The sequence below is a fragment of the Pagrus pagrus genome (genome assembly GCF_965226575.1).
Source record: "Pagrus pagrus genome assembly, chromosome: 9".
NCBI lineage: Eukaryota > Metazoa > Chordata > Actinopteri > Spariformes > Sparidae > Pagrus > Pagrus pagrus.
Window position 1 is genome coordinate 30,276,638 of NC_140193.1, and position 14,822 is coordinate 30,291,459.

Genomic DNA, 14,822 nt, shown 5'->3' on the forward strand with positions numbered 1-14,822 from the left:
TGAACCAACTCCAACTGGACAATAAGAAGAGGTGTGTGCCTCAGACATCTACATTCACATGGATCTCAAAGATATAAAGACAGTCTCACAACAAAAAAGACTTCTTTGTATAATTCTTGAACAGTTTGATGCTTTGTGTAACTCTTAAATCCAGTCATACTTGATTGCACCTATGATGTGTCCTTTAATTCTTTATTTAAAGAGTAACTTTGGTTTGATTCACACCTTGCTGCAGTGAGGTGCAGCTGGACTCCAGGACCCGGCAACATCACAGGTTGGGTGTGGTTACAGATGCAACAAAGTGCATTTCTAACCACATGCTGGATGTGATTAGAGGTGGATGTGATTTGGAGATCATTTTGTCCTGGGCAGAGACAAACTATCAGCGGCCCTGAACAAGCCACAATTCCACTGTACAAAACTATTAACAACATTTCAGAGTACACAAACCGGCTGATCCATGTACAATACTCCTGAGAATGACTCGATACAGGATATAAGCACTTCTGTAGGATAAATTAATTATATCATAGAGTTCAAAGAGCTTGAGTAAAATACTGTGTATGGAACTATTGAGATGCGTGTCCATATGTCTTTCTTTCTTTTTTCACATTTATTTACTTTTTGGGGGCTTTTGTGCCTTTGATTGATAGGACAGCCAAAGGATTGGACAGGAAATGGGGGGATGGCATGCAGCAGGGGACCACAGGGTGGAATGTTATTGGCTGATACTGGCCTCTCAGAGATACATCAGCAGGATTGGGAGGGCTATTTTGAAAATGTCCTCCTGTACAGTGACTAATTACCTAAAAAATGTAATCAGTAAGAAATCCAAGTATTGTAATATTAAAATAATGTAACTTGGATTACTTTCAGCTAGTTTTGGATTACCTCAATACCAAACATATGCAAATAAAGGCTAGAGAAAATAAATATTAATAAGATGACTTTTATTGAATACACACTTGTGTATTTGGTTTTACTCAAGACCAGAGTGATGCTGTGTGAGACTCATCAAGTGTCGTCATGTGTGCACATTTTAAAATTGTAATCCTGTCAGTAATATAATTTTTACTGAATGTATCTGTACTCTAATTACATCTTTTTTTTTCTGGAACTTTACCACTTTTTTGTATCCTGCTGACATAATCCTGTTACATGTGTTGCGTTACTGCCCATGTCTGTATATCAGTATTGGCGTATCTGTATGTTTTACAGAACATAATGCAGAAAAAGACTCACTGATGTCATTCTGGACAATAAAGTTTACTGTTAAACGTATATTTACGCACATTTTTCACAAGTGTTTGATAACAAAATATCTGTTAACATGTAATGTATCAGCAGATATATCAATATTGAAATATTTTACTCCTTCATATCATTATAGGCCCCAAAGATCCAGTGTCAGGCTCCATGTAGTATTGTTTGAAAGCTGACATAAGCCTCATTGATTAAATGATTACCATAATAACCTGGTAATTGTCTCGCTTATTGATGAATGTTTCTGCTCTACTTCATATATTTTTAAGACACAATGACAACAGCAAGCACTACTGTGGACTCACTTGGGAAAGAAACAAACCGACCCATTAGTGCTGCTGTTCCCTGAGGTTCATTCTGTCCTGACCTCCTGTGCTCTCAGTGGTCCATGGTCTTGAGAGGCGATAAGGAGACTCTCAGTCCCTGGACTCGACAGTCCACCTATCAGGGCCTCTGACTGCGTCCAAATCTCCCAGCGGGAGAGCTCATTGGCCGCTCCGCCTGTCAATCATGATTTCCGGCAGCATGTGGGAGGAGCCCGGTGGAGTGATGAAGGGAGGGGTGGCGGGCTAGAGGCGGAACGACTGTCAATTGTGTTCCCTATTCTCGTCAAAAGTCGGCCGTTGTTGCTGTGAGTGAACCCGACGGGTCGTGGCGGCTGTGTGCAGTCAGAGCGGTGCGCTCCGCGGGGACACCTGGACGGATCTGCTCTTCTCTTGACGCCAACAGCAGCGCAAGTTCGCTCCTCTCTGCACTTTGACATCGATGTGTTTTGGGGAGAAGGAGCAGGGTTTCGGGTAGCCCCGTAGACACCGCTGGATTGTTTTCAAACTGTTTTCTCATTCACACCACCTCGCTGTCATCATTTCTCGTTACGCACCGAGGCTTCAAGGGGGTTTCACGCTCAAACTGAGCCTCCACCGCCTCGAGGACGAGCGACACTGGGAGCGGTGAAGACTTGTTGCGCGCATCCGGGGAGCGCACCAGTCCGGTCCTCATCCAAGTCCACGCTGAAGGCAACCTGCCTGCGTGTGATGCTCTGATTTCCAGCGTGAGTCCTTCAGTGGAGCGGGGATGGACTGAAGAGCCCAGCTCAGACTCGCAGCCTGAAGTCAGCTCGGCTCGGTGCTCACTGACTATGACAGTCTGTTCATAATTAACGTAATTGGGCTGATTAGTTTTCTCCAGTGTGACAGAACTGCTGAGCGGCTGATGCCTGAGGAAAGCCAGAACCCGTTCTCCTTTAAATGGCATCAGCACACTGCCAAGTGAAACTTTATTCGGGTCAGATCCGGCGAGTTCATTAATCTCCCTCTCCTGGTGTTTCAAAACCGAGTCCTCCTTCTCGTCGACATGTCTGAGCGTGATGGATATGGAGACAGCGACGGAGCGCCGGACTGCATCCCGCCGAGAGCGTCCCGCGGCCGGCGGAGCGGTGTCATCCTTCCCGGTGGCGGCCAGGACTCCGACACCGTCCTCCTGGAGTCAGTGAAGGCAGCACCCCGCAGGAGCAGCATCATTAAGGTACAGAGGTCCAATCCTGACGTGACAGTGTGTTCTGGCTCAACTCTACATGTGAATATGAACGTGTGTGAAAACAAACTGACCTTAAAGGACAACACAGTTTCATACTTTGTTTATATGTGGCGGACCCTGCCACTTTTCTAGCTTCAAACAGTATTCTGGGACCTGATTTTCTTCTTCTACTTCTTGTTTATTCAGTTATGGAAAGCTGAATAATTCCGAGTTTGTAATGTAAATATTAAAATTCTGAGTTTAAATTTCTTCTCCAAATCACATAGCGCCCCTTTAAATGTTTCAACAAGTGGAAAATATGTGGAGGGAACATATTAACAAGTGAAGCTGGAGTGAAAGATGGAGACCAATCAGAAATGTTGCAGTGACAAGTAACAGATCAGCTGAGATGCTGGTGGCGCCTGTCCGAACCGGTCCACACCTTTCCTCCTCTCCAAGGCTGTATGGGTTTTGACGCGGATGTGACAGCAGAGCACCTTGTGGCACGTGTCTGCTGATAATCTCTCATTTCGCCTTCTTTTAGGCACGTCACAAGTGTGTGATTTCACATTCCTGTGACGCGCTTGCGAAGTAGCCATACCACATTCTCAGATGGTAGGATAACTGAGGAAGATGACTTCAGAGACACTGCTTCTGAGTGACAGTAAACGCTGCTGCGTAGAGCTTCATAGTAACATAGAATTAAAATCTCCTTCAGGATTAGTTTCACCCTACAGGACTGAGCTTTGATACATTTTTTATGGATTAAGCACTTTGGCAAGAAAGTCTCGAGGAACAATGATTCAATGGGAATATTATAGTGCTCTCCTGCAGACACCCTCGCACTGTAAATGAATTTCACGAGGGCATACTCTTATCTTTAAAGCACACAGTAACTAGCTTTAATCTAAACTTTAATGCAGTGGTGTACGAAGTGCTCAAATCCTTTAGAGAAGTAAAAGTGCCTGTACAGCAACATAAAAAGTCCTGCTGTGTGTCGATCAGTAAAATGTCCTCTGTCACTGGTATATTGTAATTCTGTGTATGACACGATTCATATTGTGAATACTGGTGCATCAATGTGTAGGCAGCATTTTAATGAAGCTGCTCAAGGTGGAGCTAGTTTTAATTACTTGATATACTGTCAGGTAGTTAAGCCCAGGAGCTCCCAACTTTAGAGTCACAAGATATATCTGAGGGGTCATGATTAATGGGGTTGGAGAGAAGAAAAACAAAGTTCTGCTACGTGTGTTTATATTTATTTATTTATTTTTATGAAATATCGGATCATCTTAGCTCGCTGGGCCTCAAAAATTAATCAAAATGACATCATCCGAGCAGTTCAGAGGGGAGGTGTCTCTCATAGACGTCTGAAAGTTTTCAAAGGGCCCCAACTACACACAGCTTTTCTGTGAGGGGTCACAAGCCCAGAAAGTAGGGAACCTCCAGTTTAATTTAGAACTATGTACTAAGCTTATCACATGTTTTGGGTAACATCTTCAGCTGGAAGGCAACAAGTAACTCTGTCAGCTGTCATATAAATGTAGAGGAATGAAAGCAAAAATAAGAAATGTACAAGTACCACAACACTGTACTTAAAACTAGTCTAAGGAACTTTAATTTTATGTTGCTTCTGGCCCTGGTGGACAAAAGATGACGAAGGTGAAACAAAGTAAACTTTGTTTTTGTGCCACACCACCAGCCTACAGAGCAGCTTCTTTCCTCCGGCTGTGAGACTCCTCAGTTCACAAATAGTTAAAGTGTATGATTTATCTGACCTGGTGACAGGCATTAAGAATAACTATAATAACTTTACAGGAATAGTCAGTCTGCTCTCTGTTGGTCTCCCTTGCTTATGTAGGTCATAAAGAGGCATCAGTATTAAATTGAAACTGTTGCATAGCCAGATTAAAATTCCTTGTTGTATGTAAAAGGTACAGTACTTGAGTACAGTACTCAGTTACTTTCCACCACTGCTGGAAAGACCCCTCACCTACTGACCGACTGACGTCATTGTGACATCATGCTTTTCCACCCTCACCTGTGCTCAGGTTGCAGGTCAACGAGTCCCATGAAGGAGCAGGGTGGGAAGTGAGGATCATGTTTGGGGATCATTACCTGTAATGCTCAGAGGCTCTTCACCTCCGGTTGTGTGTCACCTGTGTAGCGAGGCGAGGTCATTCAGCTGAGCAGAAATAAGGCAGAAGCAGGATTTCTTGAGGTTAAAGACAGCTGAAGGAGGAATAGATTGACGCTTTCGTTGCCACTGAGGTGTATGACCTTCTCAGCCCGGCTCATATGTGATGCTGATATCAGGCTCCATATTTCATGTCAGCGGTCAAGTGACGGGGAAGGTCATAGTTTTTGCCAGGCTCTTGTCTGTACTGGGTCGCGAGTCAGCCCAGTGAGCCCCATCTGGAAGATCCAGCTGAACAGAGAGTCCTTTGACTGCTGCTGGGGAGGAAGTAGATGAGAGGATGGACAGATGAGAGGAGTGATTTCAGTGACAGGCACAGTCAGCTGTGACAGCTAGGGCTGGGTGTCAAACCGTCAGAACGGACTGAAAACTGTCTGAATATTGATGACTGACTGAAACCTGGCACCAATTTGCTAAGATTTCTAGTTAAAGTGAGAGCCACAAACATTTAAACGTCAGAGTGTATTTACAGGTCTACTGCATATGTGAAAAGCCTTTTGTGGCTCCAAAGGTAGCTGAATGTCACACTGTGGCTAATGTAGGCGTTAGTTAAGGAACAAGAATGTGTGGAATTAAAAGAAAGTCATAACTCTGGTTCTGATATATCGATTTTGATCATTTGTTTTTAATTTGTCCATATTGAGTCCAGTAGTGTTATAGGAGTGCAATGCTAGACCAGTGGACTGCTTTCAAAACCTGGCCCCTATATTACCCATGATGCAACTTAGCCAACAAGTGATATCACTGTGACTTACAAAGTTTTGCCAGCTAAATTCTAAGCACAAACCTCTTACTAAGATATTGCTCTCATAGCTAACACTAGTAAAGTGTGGTTAATATGTAGGCTGGGTTAGCTAGTCACCCCTAATTCTATTTGGTAGGATTCATTCGGGTACCCGCTCCCAAGTGTAAAGTGAGTCATCTAAAATATCTGCATGTTTTACAAGAAAAGGCTTTTTGATATAAAAATACTACATTTTTGATTCATATTTAGCATGGAAGTAGAGATTAATGGATGATTAACACAGGGATCGTGGATTAGCACTAAGAAAATGTATGTTTCATTTCACTGCATCTTTAGGTTTGTTTTTCACTCAAAAATTCAGTCAGAAGCAAAAAAGAACAGCGCCCCCCAGAGAGCACTAAAAAAGGGCGCTGTCAAGGCAGAAAAATAAATGAACTTTTAAAATTAATTTTACTAATTTCACTTTGATTTGAAATAAATCCAGAGCAGGTCGACGCACAGTGGAGGGAGAGATGGTTCGATACTCAAAAAGAAGAATTCTTCTCAACACATTTGCAGACCCTCCTCCCTTCAGATAAGCAGACCTCCTCATTTAAGGGGATTTTTTGGAGGTTACCAGTTGTAATGAAGGGAAAGGGCGAAGTTAGCTCCTGCACTGCTCACATTACTACAACAACACGCGCTCACATGTGTCTGATACGCCCACGCATACCATGTCACCTTCTGCACACACGCACGCACACACCCCTGTTTGTTTAGCTCACCCCATCAAAACACACACACACACACACACACACACACACATGCAGGCAATTAAGGCAGTCCTTGTTAAGTGTGCAAGCTTTGAACTGTTGCATGGATGTAGTAATTACTTTCTCAGCTCAAGAGCCTCTATGGGTAATAACTGAGATAATTCACATCGTCTTCGTTGTCGTTGAAGTCGTCATTGTCTCATCATTGTCGTCATTGTCAGCATCATTAGTTTGATTGACAGAAAATTAATTGGTATCTATTTTCATAACTGATTAATTGTATCAGTCAATTTTCAAGAAAAAAATACCAAACATTGTGTAGTTCCAGCTTCTCCAAGGAGATTTTCTTTGTTCTATATGACAGAAAATTGAATATCCGTTGTTTTTTTCTGTTAAACAGACAAAACAAGCAAATCGACGACCATGCCCTCTGAGGGATTGTGAATGCCATTTTTTAATTTATTTATTAATTTTTTTAACAATTGCAGACATGATTGATGAAACGATCAATCAAAAAAAAATCAATAATATAAATAATCATTCATTGCTGCCCTACAGTAGTTGATGATTTTTAATGTGAGCTGAGAAAACCCTCCTACTTCAGAAGCTTAATAAGCTGTTTTAAAACCCGTTGGACTATTTGCCAAATACAAAGTCAGAAACAAAGCTCCATCCAATGATCATTTTCATTACCAATATGTTTCTGATTGTTTTCACAATGACTCAATTAATCGTTCCATCAATAAACTGTCAAAAAATTGTGAAAAATGCTTATAGTAATTCCCGAGAGCTAAAAGTGACATCTTCACATTGTCCAGCCAACAGTCCAAAACCTAAAGACGCTTCTTGTACAAATTTATAAATGACAAAAATAAATAATAATAATCCTCACATTTAAGAAGCTGCAACCAGCAAATTAACATTTCGTCTTGAAAAATGACTGAAATGGTTAATCGATTATCAAAATAGTTCTCAGCCTTTTTTCTGTTGCGTTTTTGCCTTCATTGTGCTGTTGATAGTACAGAGGGAGACAGGAAATGAGGGGAGAGAGATATGGTATGGTATTTTCCTGAGCTCATGAAAAGTTCACATTTTGGAGATAAATGCTTTTACCAGGACTGCTAGCTTACATTATTCCTCAACACAGACACAAGAGTCTCCTGAATGGTTTAACAGTACGACAGGGTTAGATAAATCAGAAACTTCACATTTCTGTCAGAGTTCCTGTCAGTTTGCCACATTAACCACTGATCACAGTGGCAGTTTCTACAAAGAAGAGAGCAGTCAGAGAGTTGAAGCAAACTGAAAACCCTGTGTAGACGGGAAGAAAACCCTGTGTAGATGGAAAGAAAACCCTGCGTATACGGGAAGAAAACCCTGTGTAGACGGGAAGAAAACCCTGTGTATACAGGAAGAAAACCCCGTGTATACAGGAAGAAAACCCCGTGTATACGGGAAGAAAACCCTGTGTATACGGGAAGAAAACCCCGTGTAGACGGGAAGAAAACCCTGTGTATACGGGAAGAAAACCCTGTGTAGCCGGGAAGAAAACCCCGTGTAGACGGGAAGAAAACCCCGTGTAGACGGGAAGAAAACCCTGTGTAGACGGGAAGAAAACCCCGTGTATACAGGAAGAAAACCCCGTGTAGACGGGAAGAAAACCCCGTGTAGACGGGAAGAAAACCCCGTGTAGACGGGAAGAAAACCCTGTGTATACAGGAAGAAAACCCTGCGTATACGGGAAGAAAACCCTGTGTAGACGGGAAGAAAACCCTGTGTATACAGGAAGAAAACCCCGTGTATACGGGAAGAAAACCCCGTGTATACGGGAAGAAAACCCCGTGTATACGGGAAGAAAACCCCGTGTATACGGGAAGAAAACCCTGTGTAGACGGGAAGAAAACCCTGTGTATACGGGAAGAAAACCCTGTGTAGCCGGGAAGAAAACCCCGTGTAGACGGGAAGAAAACCCCGTGTAGACGGGAAGAAAACCCTGTGTATACAGGAAGAAAACCCCGTGTATACGGGAAGAAAACCCCGTGTAGACGGGAAGAAAACCCTGTGTATACAGGAAGAAAACCCTGTGTAGACGGGAAGAAAACTCTGTGCCATAGCTGTCAAGTTTATTCAGAACTGAGCCAGGATCTGACTGGATTTAAACTGTGGGGTCTGTGGTAGGACTTTGCTCACTACAATGCTCGTTTGGAATTGTGGTTAACTTTATTTCACAATCTTGTATGTTTGACTTGTGATCAAAGAACCAAATTTTTTCAGTGGAATTACTCATTAGTTCTGATGATTCATCTGGGAGAGTTTCGTGTCCAGTCATCCCTTGAAAATGCTCCAACAGCCAGTCACCTCTTGACCCCTGATGCCAGAAATAACTCTTCCTTCTTCTCTAGTTTAATAGGACAATAATTATATGAACATGACTGCAGAGACAAGCCTTCTGGTACTCCTTAAGGATGCAGCACCACAGAGAACAGTTAAGCCAGAGTAGGAAAAGCAATAAAAAGACCAGCTTATCATAACTTTAAACTATCATTCCTACAAATGAAGTTGTGAAATTGGGTGAAACCTAGAGTATCTCCCTAAAAGAGTATTAAAATTCTATTGTACATGCAGAAAAGACTTTTAATGCAATAACATTTCCCTCAGAAATATGCCAAAACTTAATTAAAATCTGTAACTATTTGACAATTCCTCCCCCATCGTCCAGGCTCGTTTTCATTCATGCATTGTTATTCAGGCCATATTTACCCAGATGAGCTGGTGCAGCTGCCAGAGCGATGCTTCATCACGTATTAAGAGTGAGTTAAAGGGACGTTAATCTCAATCAAGTTAAACACATTAGGATCAGGCTGTTATATTAATTTCCCAAGCAAACCATCAGCAATTAGCTTACAGCATTACTGTGTAACAGGCCAGAAGGCAAACCCGGCACTCCGCGGTAGACACGCCAGTCAGGCCTGGGAGAGTGGTGCGGGATTAACAGTCGAGGCTGTATACAAGTAAATGAAAACACACACACACACACACACACACAGGTTTTCCAGGATGAGGCTCAGGGGAAGGCATGGTTGGACGTCTCTCTGACAGGCCTGTGTGTTGCCTGACTGCTCGCTGTTAGAGCGCTGAAGGACACTGTCTCTCTCCATCTCCCTCGCTGTTGTGTTTGGAGAGCAGAGCCTTGATGTCTCAGAGTTTGACCGCCAGACTGTGTTTAGTATGACTGCAGAGCCTCCAGTCATTACCGAATTTCTTAGATGGAATTTCTTGGATTATCTAAATCCTTTTCATGTGTGACATGACAGGAATATAGTACCTTATACAGCAGGGGCGGAGTGGGGCACCAAAATCCACCGGAAAAATTCTGACCGCACCGGCCCACCCCCTACATTTCTGTAAATCAGTGGCGAACCGTGCCTACCAGAACTGGGCCTTCTGTACCGCTCCCCCCCCCCCCAAAACAACAAAAAAAACACTAACGAAAGATACGTAGCGTAATTTTACTGCTTCATCTTCAAAATTGCGTTGTTCTAGTTATGCACACAGCCACACACACACACAGCCACACATGTACACAGCCACACACATGTACACAGCCACACACATGTACACAGCCACACACACAGCCACACACACGTACACAGCCACACACACACACAGCCACACAAGTACACAGCCACACACATGTACACAGCCACACGCACACAGCCACACACACGTACACAGCCACACGCACACAGCCACACACACAGCCACACACACGCACACAGGCACACACACATACACAGCCACACGCACACAGCCACACGCACACAGCCACACACACAGCCACACACACGCACACAGGCACACACACGTACACAGCCACACAGCCACACACACGTACACAGCCACACACACGTTCACAACCACACGCACACTGCCACACACACACTATCGGACGTCAGGTAGACAGTCACTTTATGAACAATCATTTAACAAGTGTGTGAAAACAAAATGCAACCAGTTCAACGAGATGCACCACTGTAGCAAAACCAGCAATAAAACATCAGTTCCACTCACCAGTGACGTTCACTTAAAGACAAAATCTTTTCATTATATTGTCATCTTGAAAAGGGCACTGACAATAAATCCGCGACAATATCATCTCCACCTGCTGCCATTTTCAACGTCGGCTATCAATCACAACTCGCTAGCTAAGCTAGGTCTCGCGTGACTGCAATCGGTTCATTGGATAAACACAGCGTGATAGGCCCTCCCATTCCCAGAAGGCTTTGCTCCATTCTACGTTAATTTAAGAACAAACAAACAAATTAAATTGCAGGTCGTTTTTTTTTTATTTGTGACCATGAAAGTTCTGTAACGCCTGACTAAGAAGAATTAAGTTAAGATAGGCTACACAAAAATCAGTAGATTGATGCGAGAGATCAGAGATGAGTGTGCAGGGTAACCATGACTGAGATATAGAGAGTGAGCAAGTGGTATAAATATTGGTTGGACTTTTGACTTAGTCTAACATAGTAGATCTTAGAGATTTTCGCAGAGAATTTGAATAACGTCAGTAATTTCGACGAGTACAAGGGCCGTCCGCGTTCGTCTCACGGCCGCTCAGAAATGATTTGTGGGCCTCAAATGTTCGGGTAATGTTATAAATGTAAATCATCAGCAACTGAAAAGACAAGGGATAGTGAAAATGTGTAGGGACATCAGGCTATCTTTTAAAGCAACATTGTGTAGAAATTGGCATTTTGTGTGACTTGGTGCCTCCCACAGTGTCTGAGTTTGACAGCACTTGTAAATATAAATCCCATGTTTGTAACAATTTGTCAGATGTAATGTAGGTGCTGACAACAAACAGAACTCATTATGTCATGTGTCATGTGTGACAAAATTATGTGTTGAAAACTTGTATGTTGAAGTAAACCTGTATGTAACGCTGTGATCCTACCCTCTCACTGAAGTTACACAGTGCAGAAACAAGTGATAGGCGGTTGTTTTACCTTGAAATAAGTCCCTCCAGATGTTCACTCTCCATTGTTGTCCAGTTGCTGATCAATCAGGAAGGAATCAGGAAATTATAACAATAAGTCAGATTCACTACATATATTGGACTTGCAACCTGGAACACAGCAGTACAACATTTCAGCCTCCCGCCCTGACTGTGATGTCAGTGGAAAATGGCTGCTGTGTGAATATGGTCTATTGACAGACTCCCAGATGTATTCTTTGTGCATGACTGCATGTAACGAACCATGACATCCGTGTGGTAACAGTTCTGGCAAATACATGTACCATTACACCCTTAGAGGGCACTACATAGTGATTGACTTTCACAGATTCTGTACACTGTAAATAAAAGGCACACGGTTATTACAGTGAAGAATATAGTAGTTAGTTATGTAGTTATAACAGCTGCTGGTTTTCAGCTGCATTATAAAGGTCAATTATCCCATTATAAATCATTATGAGTTGAGAAACCTCTTAACAAACTACAAACAATTAAAAATTTCAAGTGCACAGATGTGCCTGCACTCAATTATGGAAAGTCATGGAAAAGTCATGGAATTTCATATCAGGGCCACAGTGGGATTCCTGTTTATGTTTGATATGGGTAGCTGAGTGTATTTTTGTCCTTGCTCAGACAGAGTGCCATGAAGGTTTCTATCCCACTCTGCCTCCATCTCCTCTCCTGTCTGCACTCCTTGCTCTGTGCCTGAAACATTGTGTTTTCTTCAGTCTCTCTCATTTCCAGCCCGTTTTTCCTCCCTCTTTCATTCAGTACCACTTTGATGTTTTCTGTTGTTTTCCCTGGCATTGTTGTTCTCACTTTGTTCCCTTCGCTTTAATTCTCTGTCCCCCTCCTGCTGTGCTGAGAAGTGAACAATGATTTGTATACAACGTACTCCTGGAAACTGGTCAAGAGTAATGACAATGTATTCCCTGTGTGTGTGATTGTGTGTGCGCACATGCAAAGCAATTAGGGCCACTGAGGGCCTTCTGTCTCCCAGTATCATTCTGTTACTGGTGCCACATCTCTCCGGGAACACACACCACCTCATCACAGCTGCTGGTCAGGAGATAATGTGTGTGACTGCAAGAGAGACAAGCACATGGAGCTCTGAAACACCTCACAATAACATACCAGTCATGACAACAACACAACAAGTGTAGCCTGAAGAATGACCGCACGAGCATGGACACCCCGACACTCAGACAGAACTACAACATAGGAAGTGGTATTCATTAATAGCTATGTATTGGCTGTTTAATGTCAGTTGTAATGTCTTCTTGCTCCCTCCACTTTAGAGTCAGCACCACATAAAGTGAGACGTGCACCTCGCTCAAAAAATGTGTTGGAAATTTAACATATTACAGTGACCATGTAATTACATGGTTTGGCCACTACGAAAACTGGCTTCAAGGCCTGGCGCTCTTCCTGGGGGCTTGATCTCGACGATGAGGCCAGCCGTTTTCTTTGCAGAGGAAGTTCAAGTCAAGCCAACCGCATTAAATACTCCTCTTCCTCTTCTTCGTTGGTTTTACCAGCGGACTAAAAACCACACCGCCATCCACTGTATCAGAGTATATAGCATCATGCTATTCACTTAAGGGTGTGCTGTCTTGAGTGAGAACGGGATGCACAGCTCCAAAAGCAGAAAACCAATATGTGGCGGCCAATGTTGATATTGTGGCGGACCGCTAAAAAATAATTTCATGTGTGGGAAACACTGAAGTAAATTGCTGATGCCATGTGTGTCGAGGTGGGTGGGGCTGGAGGATGGTCTGTCTGTGCAGTGAAATTAAATCATTGATTGAAAAAAAAAGTGAAATTTGGATTTTATCTTCCTGGGCAGGGTCTCAATTTACCTGGGCAGGCCACCCAAGTAGAGCCTATGTATGGGAAACAATGTTGTTTTAGGTCATTTAGAAAAACGTGTCACCATTACAGTTTGTTCAGCAGAGAGTACCATCAGGTGTATTCTAACACGGTAAAATGTCTTTACAAATCAAATCTAAGGGAGAGGATCTGTTTACGTTAAAATAAGAATATAGGTCATATATTATAATTAAAGGTTCTATATTATGCTAAAAAGGTTCATATTTTTATTTAGCATGTGTACTATAATAGGTTTACATGCTTTAATGTTGAAATTCATTTTTTATCACACTGTCCTTTTCTGCAGCACCTCTATTCACCCTCTGTCTGAATGCTCTGTTTTAGTCCCTCTGAGTGTGCCAGCTCTCACAGGCCTGAGCAGGCACTGCCCAACGTGTTTCCACAACAGCTCTGCCGGTGCTTGGGGAGTGGCCTTGGGCAGTGACTGTATAGTTGTGACATCACAACCATAAAGAAATCCTGATGACACATTTAAAGGCACAGTTTCTGAATACTGGCTGTTTGCATTTCTCTATGGATTGAGTGTTTTGATACTGTTACAGTATTTATGTAGCACTGAGACCTGCCTCATACAAAAAATCATGACTTTAACAGATACAGTTGATGAGACCAGCAATGCTACAGATTCCATCACTGGAGAGGTCTGTAGACGTAGTCATGGAAACACAAGATTCTTTTGTTTGTTTAAAACTTCTTCAAATATTGTGCTCAGTTGTCATTACATCAGTCTGCATGATGGAGCGTGGTGGAACACTGAAAATGTTGTATTTTCATGTCCTTGTCATTCTCTGCTGCTCAGAGAGGTTGATTTGGTTTGTTGTGTTGCACCTGTCCTCGTTGACAATTAAACTGCCATCTTGATTCATCATTTCAGCAGATGATACGTTTGTGTTCATGTCACTTGAGTCATTTTCGTTGCAGAACAATGTGGTGACACTACTTCATAAATGTGTCCCTGCAGTGCTGTGTTTTGGAGAAGCTGAAGGTTATGGACAACATCTTTCCTCAGCCTCAGATACTAACCTCCCTCTGTTGTACTTGGCAGATCATGCACACTGTAACAAAAGTGTTGACAAGGTTGCAATCATTATTCAATGTAAGAAAACTGACCTTTATTAATCTATCTTTCTTTTCGAAGATGGAACAAATAAACTGGGTAAAGCTGTAAAGTTTCTCTGTGAATATGTTGCTCTTCTGCGAGTCTTCAAAATGACACCCACCTTCAGAAAACTAATCAAAATGAATTTGCTTCATTATAAACTGTATTCTTCACCAAATGACAACCAAACCCACGACTAGGGTTAATTTAAAACCAAGAAACTGCAAAAGAAGACGGGCAAAACAGGTGGTGTTTGGTCGATGGAAGGTGACATTATGGAAGCTTTTATGCCTCCGCTGGCTTTGCACCTGCACAAAAATAGAGCCCAGAGTGTGAAACGTTTG

The 14,822-nt window shown here is 42.7% G+C and overlaps 1 protein-coding gene across 1 annotated transcript in view; it reads left to right on the plus strand.

Annotated features, from left to right (window-relative positions):
• Nucleotides 1–1,816: 1,816 nt before the first annotated feature.
• Nucleotides 1,817–14,822, plus strand: part of plcl1 (phospholipase C like 1) — a 104,582-nt gene continuing 91,576 nt past the window's right edge. The window contains exon 1 of the mRNA XM_084362745.1: nucleotides 1,817–2,787. Coding sequence (XP_084218871.1) covers nucleotides 2,617–2,787 — 171 coding nt within the window. The 5' untranslated portion in view covers nucleotides 1,817–2,616. The remainder of the gene's footprint in view (nucleotides 2,788–14,822) is intronic.